The 9,145-nt window shown below is 51.3% G+C and overlaps 1 protein-coding gene across 1 annotated transcript in view; it reads right to left on the bottom strand.

Annotated features, from left to right (window-relative positions):
* Nucleotides 1–1,186: 1,186 nt before the first annotated feature.
* The window catches only part of LOC126537907 (uncharacterized), a 74,937-nt gene continuing 66,978 nt past the window's right edge, over nt 1,187–9,145 (bottom strand). Inside the window, exon 2 of the mRNA XM_050185014.3 lies at nt 1,187–5,463. Within this exon, the coding sequence (XP_050040971.1) occupies nt 5,096–5,463 (368 nt within the window). The 3' untranslated portion in view covers nt 1,187–5,095. The remainder of the gene's footprint in view (nt 5,464–9,145) is intronic.

The raw sequence follows: 9,145 nt of genomic DNA, 5'->3' as shown, positions 1-9,145 counted from the left end.
ACCGAAACTTCTATGGCGCGACACTGGGACAACCCCGAACATCAGCAAGAGCGCATCCATGGACTTGACGCTGGTTTAAGATTCCGACTTCAACTTCGGTTGCGGAGGCGCCAGGAAACGCTCATTCATCGACTATGGATGTGTGTGGTATACACTCACCGATACCTTCACAAGACTGGACAAGCACGAGACCATGACTGTAGCTTCTGTCACATTCCCGAGACAATAGCTCACGTACTTTGCGTGTGCCCTCAATATGCGGCCGAACGAAGAACACTCAAATCTATTGTTGACTGCTTGGACTCCCGCCCCTTTCCGGAAGAAAAGCTTTTGGGCGCGTGGAGAAGAGTTGACTGTGCCCAACGTGCCTTAAAGTCACTTTTGAACTTTGTACACGAGACTGGTTTAGACGATCGCATCTAGCACCTGTGAGACGTGCAGTCAGTGAGAAATGTGTTTGCGCGATAACTTTTTGTGTGGACAAGATTACTCTTGCGTGTATTGCGCCTAGAGTGCGCATCCGCATATTAGACGTGTATATAATAGCTCATTGTACCATAACATAATGACCCGCCACCTACCTTTCCCTGTATTTCCCACTTCCCCTTTCCCCAGTGAGGAATGGCAGGCTAGAGACACGCTCTACAAGCGCGACCTGTCCTCCTTTCTCTTCATTAAAATCTCATCATCCTCCTCCTTCCCTCCACTTTGGAAAGTCAGCATGCCGGTTGAAGTACTTCGGCGGCCAGACCATCTGAGCAAAGGCACCCGTATGTCTAGTGTACATGGTCAAGTTCACAACAGGTGGTATACATCGGTGTCTTGTGACGGCCGTACAGTTGGGGCAGATGGTGTTGTCATCGATGAAGCCATGCCACTTGCAGGTGACCGCAGGGGCAATGGTTATCCTGAAATCCCTCAGGGGCTTTGGGATAGCGTTATTCTCAGGAAAACTCCTATCTTGTGAGGTCACGCGAGGGAGCGGGAACGCAGGGAATATTTTTGGGCTAGGAAAGTTGTAAACGGATCCGGCACAGGAGGTGTCGGTGGAATGCCCGTTCTTCGTGTTGTCGTCTGCTTAACCTGTTATTTGCCATGGCAGATAACCACTGCAATCCTGCCGCCAACAGTCACTTTTTAAAACAAGAACAGAGAGAGAGACACAGAAAGACAACACTCACTCCGATTTTCTGGTATTTTCTTTTCTCGTTTTTATTTACCAAAAATAGATTCATCTGATTGGCAGATTGTAGACAAATGCCGAGCGAAGCGAGAGTTCCCCAAACACAGCATTCGTCAATGTCTTCCACATTTTCTTTTGTTTCAGTCATGACAGCGTCAACGACGATTTAATTAAGTTATAACAGTTCCAGTATTGCCGTCCAAGCGGTGTCTCCGAGTCAATGAATACAATACAGAAACAAAATTTGCCAAGCATGTGCCCCAGAAGCGCCACGCTCATAAACGAGACACGCAAACACATTTCCGAATTTGCGTTGACAAGTAATAAGTAGACACTTTCGTTACACTTCCTTTCTTCTCTTTCATGCGTGGAAAAAGTGTGCCTTGCCACATATAGCAAGAAAAATGTACAGGTGCACTCAACGTGCCGATTTACAAACTTGATAAACTGCAGAAACTATGGGGGTGGTCAAGTACAGTTCCGTGAAAAAAAAATAATATAACAATAAACAGTGGATAAGACAGAATTCTCTGTAGCTGCCGTCAAAAAAAGAAAAATCGTCCGCTGGGTCAAATGTGAACACTTCTTTATGGTGCATGGGAATCGCGAACAGAGTACGTTGCAAGCATTTCTTTAGGGTCCGCACGTGAACGCGTTATTACAGAAGAGAGGGTCTGCACAGTCTTCAACGAGTGCATAGTGACGGGTGCACTAGCATACAACTCGTGACCAGCCCTAAACAGCGGTCTAAGGTTTCCACAGAACCAGGGGTGTTTACGTCTAAGCACGTTTATTCGCGCGTACAATTTAATAATTAAAAAAAACACCCCCTACCAAGCTTCGAACTAAGTTTGCGCTCATCACTATTAGACGGAAAAGAAGAAGAAAAAAATTGAGACACAATTTGGAGTTCACAGCCATGTCAGAAATGGTGACCTCCCGAGTGAACATCGAAAACGAACACGCCTCAATCCTATTTTCACTTCTCCCTGAAGCCAAAAGAAAAGCACCTTGTCAACAATTAGGCACTTAGAACGGTATCTTACCCCCCTCCAAACAGGCAGGCAGGTCGCGTTTGTAGGTTCCTGCCCCGCCGTGACGGTTTTGGCACGAGGCCCGAATGAGCACATGGTTTCAATTGCAAACCGGGATACATTATGTGTGTGAGTGTGTGTGTGTGTGTGTGACCATGGGAAGCCGGTCGCGTGCCTCTGCTGAGGCATCGTGACGAAACGGCTAATTCTACAAAGCGTTCCACGCAGAAATGCGTCTCCGATCTGCAAAACGTTCGGACGGCGTAGATAGTAATCAGCATGTCGTGCCCGTCTACTCGGATGCGTTCTCAGATGCAACACTATAGGGCACGGGTCAATGGTCGAGGCACATGCTCGAAAGAAAAGCACCAAGCGGTGGGCAGGCTCGTGTACTGACCGATGCGTCTTACAGGTTAGCCAACGGCCGTCCGCGGCATCAGACAAACAGCTGCAGCCGTCAGGCTACACGTCCCGGTACGTGTCGCGGGTGTTTTTAAACAGCTGTCGCCTAAAACGTTTAAGTGAGCAGAATGCGATTACAGGGAATCTCGTTTAACAGCGCTGGCTGCTCAACCTGCCACAATACCGGGCGAGGACTACAAGGCGGCGTCACTTGAAACTTTTCTCCGCGAGATGGCGCAACCTGTCGGGTGACTCCTCGTGAATGGCGCGTTTTTTTATCTGCGAAGGTGTGGTGCAGGCACGGAGGGAGCAGGGTTGGTGTTGGCTCAGAACTGAACACGAATCACCACGAGAAGACAGTAAAACGATGACGTCGGCACTGATATCAGTTTTCGTACGGGCGCAATGAAACTTTTCCACAGTGGCACCAGTTGCTTGGATTTTATCGTACTTCTTTTTTTTTGACTTCACGAGCTTTCGTCTTCACGAGTGAAACAGCGGGTCACGCCCCCTCCGGTTACTTTATAACCTTCCTGGCTTTCTTTAGAAAGCACCAACAAGTGCGTGGCAAGACAGCAGTTCCGAACGGTGAGCTGTCGAGGGCTACGCTGCGAGAAATAAAATTTACAAAGCACCCAACAATGCAAAACACGAGCAATCAAATTTAGAGTTCTCGCGCCGGTTACGTACATCAAGGAATCGTCTCTACCCTGTCGGCCGGTGTTCACCCAAGATTTGCCCGCATTGTCGGTCATTTCAGATAGGGGAGAAAAACATAAAAGCTGTCGGTCCGGGCATGGACGAACTTTTTGCATTGTCAGTATTGCCGCTTTTTACAAAGGCGATATTTTGTTTCTTCTAACGCGGTCGCGACGTTAACTACGACAGTGACCAAGGTCATTTGGTCGAAAGCAACGGTGAACTTGGAAACTCTTCGATGTTCACGGAGATGCAGCGGTGTTAGGGCGGTGTTCGAACCGATGACAGCGAGCCAATTTCACAACGGGCGTGTACGTAAATGAAAAAAAAAAAATACAAGACAAACGTACTGCAGAACCACACTGCAGCACTACGCAGAGATTCGGCTGCTTTCAACGTATCTACACGACGTTTTGTACAATTCTGACGTTTGTACAAGTCTGTGTGCAAAACATGAAACTGAGCAGCAGGCCACAGGATAAGGCATTTTAAGTACGACGATCGGCTCGGGACGCTTTGCACACCGACGGCACGTGACTGGTGAATTCGACGACACGGCGTTGACGGCTTGTCCCGACAACACCCGTGCGTGCTAAACAGCGCCACTCGCCGCAGTTGGTCATGTGACCGTCCCCAGCTGACCTCTGTACTCTCGATGCGTCTTCCAATGCCCCTCCTGCCTTGTACGCTACAGCGCTTCTGACCGGTCCCTTCGACTCCGCAATGATAGTTTCCTACGGTCATCGCAGTTTGGAGCGTTGGTGTGTGGCACACGACGCTGTCACCCACTGTGGCTAGCCGCTTAATACCAAGCGCTTTATGGAGCACATGTCACGAGCTCTACAGTCCTGTGTCTCGGACGCTCCTTTCATCAGCGCTCGACATAAGTCACACGAGCGCCTCTTCACACGGTTCAGGACTATTCCCCCGCGCACGCTCCCCAAACAGGGAGCTTGCGATGCTCCCGCCACCAACTGTCCGCCACAATCGAAGAGACCGATCTCCAGCGGTTTTCGAGCATGTCTGCTACGCCGATCCAGAACACAACTTCTACGCTGGTCAAAAGGCGGCGAGCACTTCCACCAACGGAGTGCAGGTAACATAGCCACAGCTAAACGGTACGTCTAGCGTACAATCATTTTCAGTGATCACTGGCGACCGCGACGCCACCTGGCAAGCAGTGCCGCTGTGAGCTGGTGACAAGCGTGCTGCACATAATCCGTCACACAGCCACCAGGAGCCGCAACGGCAATGTGGCCCCATTATGGAGGGACGAGGAGGACGCGAGAGTGCTAAGTTTAGGTTTTTTTTTATATATATAAATCGGAAACGAAATTCACCAACACATGACTGCCGGGCGTCCCGGACTGACCCGCTCTCGGTCGGTCTATTCAGCGTAGGTTGTGTTCTGGACCACTGCGACAGTCAGCCTTCAGCCTTGACACGAACGCTCCTCTTCTGCGGCACTCCTACATCCCGTGCTGCGAATAACGGTGCTTCAATACCCACGGTGCAGCCGCCGTCTTCACTACACACAAGAACGGCAGTTGCCGTGGCTCATGATCTGCTCGGCAGACGTCTGCTCCAAGAACTTTGTTCCTGTTGTTTGCTTTGACAGCCTCGTTCGTGTTAAGGGTGGCTGCGACTGACTGCACATCCACTGTACAGCGCGTATGCTCACGAAATGTCGACATCGGTTTCTTAGAAAGAAAGAAAAAAAAATCGAGACAAAACGACAACATGGAACGTGAGCGCGCAATTTGTGCCGCGGCGCCCCCTAGAGGAGGGCGGTCGCGCCGTGCTGCATGCGACTGGCGGACGCGGTGTCGTCCACGTTGGCCGGCGCCGTCGCGTGCCTGCTGCCCGGCGCCCCTCCTCCCGCGGGCTCGGGGCAGAAGAGTCCCTCCTCGAGGAAGACGTCGTCCTCGTCTCCCGGGGCGTGGCAGCGGATCTGCTGCAGGAAGACGGCGCGTCGCCGCTTCTCCAGGATCTCGTCCATGGCCAGCCGACGGTCGAGCGTCGCCAGGGTGTGCATGTAGTCGGTCGTGTTGAGCCGGTCGCGCGAGAAGAGGCGAGACCGCGACGCGCCGTTCAGCGCCAGGGTCGTCGACGACGACGGCGACGCCTGCTGGCCGCCGCTCACGCCTGCGTCAGCGAGAAAAGAAGGGAGCGGACACAGTCTGAGATCGGAGAACGTGGCAGCAACAGCGACTACCTTGGCGACGCTACCGCTGGCGAGTGCCGCGCTACACTAAGAGTTCAAAAATATCGCGAAGACAACTGCGCAAATACCTCGTTAGAGTGTCAGAGTATACATACAAAAGTATATAAATATGAGGTCAGTCTTCACGAAACCATAGGGTTTAAATACTGTAACTATAGGATAAAACACTCGCGGGGCCGGTGAACAATAGTTATCTTCGAAATAGACGCTTCGAAGATTGGTGGTGCATAAGTAGAGAAGCACCAGAGTGACGTCGGATGGAGATTAGTACATGGCCGCAGGATGGTATAATGCGCTTATTAGACAGACATTAGGGATAGAATTAAGGTGGCGTTTAAGTTCCATAAAGAAATGTATAATAATTGTCACCGTTACCGGCGCGGAATAAAATGTCGAGAATAAAAGAATTGGTCGAAGCCTGCGAAGCGACTTTTTGCGGCGAAGACAGGACGAACAGTCCCCATCCGGCTGTAAGCAACGCATGGATGATCGGGACCACGTTCGGGCATATCTGCTGTATATATTAACAAGCTGTCCGGCAATTTCAGGCAGACAATTCATTTTTTTTTATACCTTCAGAACGGCCTTACGCAGTCTATACTGAAAGCTATCTGGCGAGCATGGCCAGCAAGAAACACGAAAGCGAAAAGATGACGGCAAGAACCTCATGGCTCATTTATTCGTTGCTTCCCATTACTGGTCGTCGTAAGGTCACTGCATGGAAGGTCAACTATCACGTCCCCTCCCTCCCCCCTCTCTCTGTCTCTTTCGAGACTGCTCAAATACGCAATAACAACACGACCCAGTGCAACGGAAACGAGTGTACAGACATCGAAAAAGAAACCCCACGTTAAAATTACTGACCACCTCCCTCTTGCTTTTTTGAAGTGGCATCACAATATGCTATCCGCAGAAACCACAGGAAACCCTCACAGGCGTACACAGAGCAGAGGAATAATCTGTATTTTCGCTAGGCTTTTGCGGAGACAATGAGCAACCGGAATCCGGATGTATTTCGTAGTCACAAAACCAATAAGCCCGCTGGCAGCAGTCATTAACCGCGAATCTTCTTATATACGCCGCCTTTTCTCGCTGGTCGCCAAGAAGCTTAACAAGGGCAACCCAAAGGGGCCATCCCAACATCCAGATTAGTATCCTCTTTACACGTGTACAGTAACCGCACTGCAAGGCTTCGCTTCCAATTGTAACAGCAAATTCCAAGACTCAAGGCCACTTACAAACACATGCCGCACTAGGAACAAAAACGTCAGTTTACGTGCGCCAGCGAACCTCCGGGTGTCTCGTGGCCGCGAGACCACGCAGAAATAAAAAACGAGAAAAAAAAAAGAGCAAATTGGGGGGAAAGAAAAGTGCGCGGCGTGTCCCGAGGCGACGCCGCCGAAATTTGCTCGGAACAAAAGGCGCGCCGAGCCGCGGAACGCGCTTTATTTTTAGGCTTCTGTCTTCCCCGTCCGCACTGCAGCTGCTTCGCGGTGTGTGTGTGTGTATGTGTGCGTACGTACTTCTTTCGCCGCCTACAGCGTCGGCACATCGCACGCCGGGTCGTCGTCACGCTACACGAGCGCCAGAAGCCGACACGCGCGCATATACGGCGGTCACGGACAACAACTGTATAGGAGGAGGCTCGGCTCGGCTCGACACGGCTAGGCTCGTCTTTGGTCGGCCGCGCGCGCACCATCTTCATTGGTACACACAAGCACGAAAATGCGCACCTCCGAGCTTACGCACCATGGCTGACTGGAGACCCCTGCTCGCACACCTATGTGTGCCCATACCACACAGCGAGCGAGCGGGCGAACGCCGAATTTTTCGTCCGACACGCCCGACCGATCACCTTCGCGGTTCGAAAGAAAGACGCCCGCCCGCGCCGCCGCAGCAGTTTTGCATCTTCAGGAAGCCTCCGAGAACGGATAGATATATCAGGAACGGGCCCGAGGAGAAGGAACAGTCAAAGGGCCGCCGCGCCAGCTCTATAGCTATACAGCTGCTCTCGGTATGTATGTGTGCCACCAGGAAGGACCGCCGGCGATAGACGGCATTCTGAAAGGATTCCTCTTTAAAAAGAAATTCCCTTCCTGAATTATATTTTCTCTTGTTTCCCGCGCAAACGCGACACGCCGCCGATACAGAGCGCGTGCTCTATAGGAAGCCACCGTGAACTCCACAAGAGCCTGTGAAGACGCGCAGGTCAGAAGCGGCGGTCACGCCAACGGGAGGCGAATCTATGTAGTAAGGCAGGATCCCGGGGAAGACTAAAACAAAAATGCAATATAAGTAGCTATATAAAACCGAAACGACGCTTCGTGCCATGTATCTTGATCAAATAATGCGCTGAGCTCGATAGAAGTGAGTAAGAATCACGGTTTCCGTTTATGTGCTATATAACCAGACAGTTTTCCTCAACGACCCCGCGCAAAAGCGTTTCCGGCTTCTCTGCACCGATCTCGCGGAAATCTCCAGCGATTCTCGGCGAGATATTGCGGAAACATCTTTACTCGCGAGGGTCTCGAAGAAAACCCTAAAGGGTTATAAATCTTTCTTTTCCTTTTTTTTTCCAGGCTCAGAGTGTTAGATATACATGTAGCAGGAAGGTATAGCGCAGAAAAGACACAATCACATGGGAAAGTACGAAGCGCTTGTTCGTCGAATCTAAAAGTTATCGCAGAAATCTCGTGACACGAGCACCGCACTGACATGTTACGAGGAGGAGTTCGAACAAGGGGTTTACGTACATTATTTACACTGAGACAGCAAGCGGGGCCCGTGCACAAAAAACAAGGATGGGGGACCAGAACACACCTCGCGTCCTCGTTTTCGCCCGCGACAATGGAAGAGCTTAATCCGCAGCATCGGTTGAATGCGTAGAATGAGCGCAACAGTATCAACAGTATAAAATGGTGTCTCTACCAAAGATATTAAGTAACAGGATCGAGGCTTGAGCCTCGCCATCTTGCTCTGCAATACAGAAAGCTGTCTGTATACTTTACACATTTGTTGTCGTGCATACGGCCGCTTTACAGGCGAGTCGCACTGACGCCTTCGAATCGAGGGCGCCATTACGTACGCAAAGCGGCTTCTCGCAGGGCGGGCATAACGTATTCAGTTTAACAACGCGCGGCGCATGCTTGCAAGTGCAAGTCCGTCGACCGCTCCGTTCTCCTCCTCCCTACAACCCATTCCGGTGAACTCAAAAAAGTTGACGCGATAAGCTCAACGCAGTCTTTCAGTGTTGCTTCCGCGCCACATTTCGCTGCGTTAAACTCTCGTTTGCAGGCGGTACAGAGCTACTCCTTGAATAACAAACAAACAAACACGCCGCACTGTATATCACAGTATCGCCCCGCCGCCGACGAAGAGGACGCCCAGCTGCTCTCGCCACTAACTTTTCCAGGGAGTGACCCGCTCCTACTAAATACCGAGGTTTTGAGACGGGGCGTTGTCGTCCGGTTAGCTGTTGCTAGAGAAGGGACGGCGACTATTATTACTATTTCTCTTTCTTACCGCGCGGCCACGCAGGCACGCGCGCCGTGGAGAACGCACGCCTCGCGCATAAACGAGCGCGTAAATGCGCCTCGTCGCGCG

This window comes from Dermacentor andersoni, chromosome 4 (genome assembly GCF_023375885.2).
Source record: "Dermacentor andersoni chromosome 4, qqDerAnde1_hic_scaffold, whole genome shotgun sequence".
Classification (NCBI taxonomy): domain Eukaryota; kingdom Metazoa; phylum Arthropoda; class Arachnida; order Ixodida; family Ixodidae; genus Dermacentor; species Dermacentor andersoni.
Note: the sequence above shows the minus strand (reverse complement) of the source record. Positions and strands in the feature narration are given on the sequence as shown.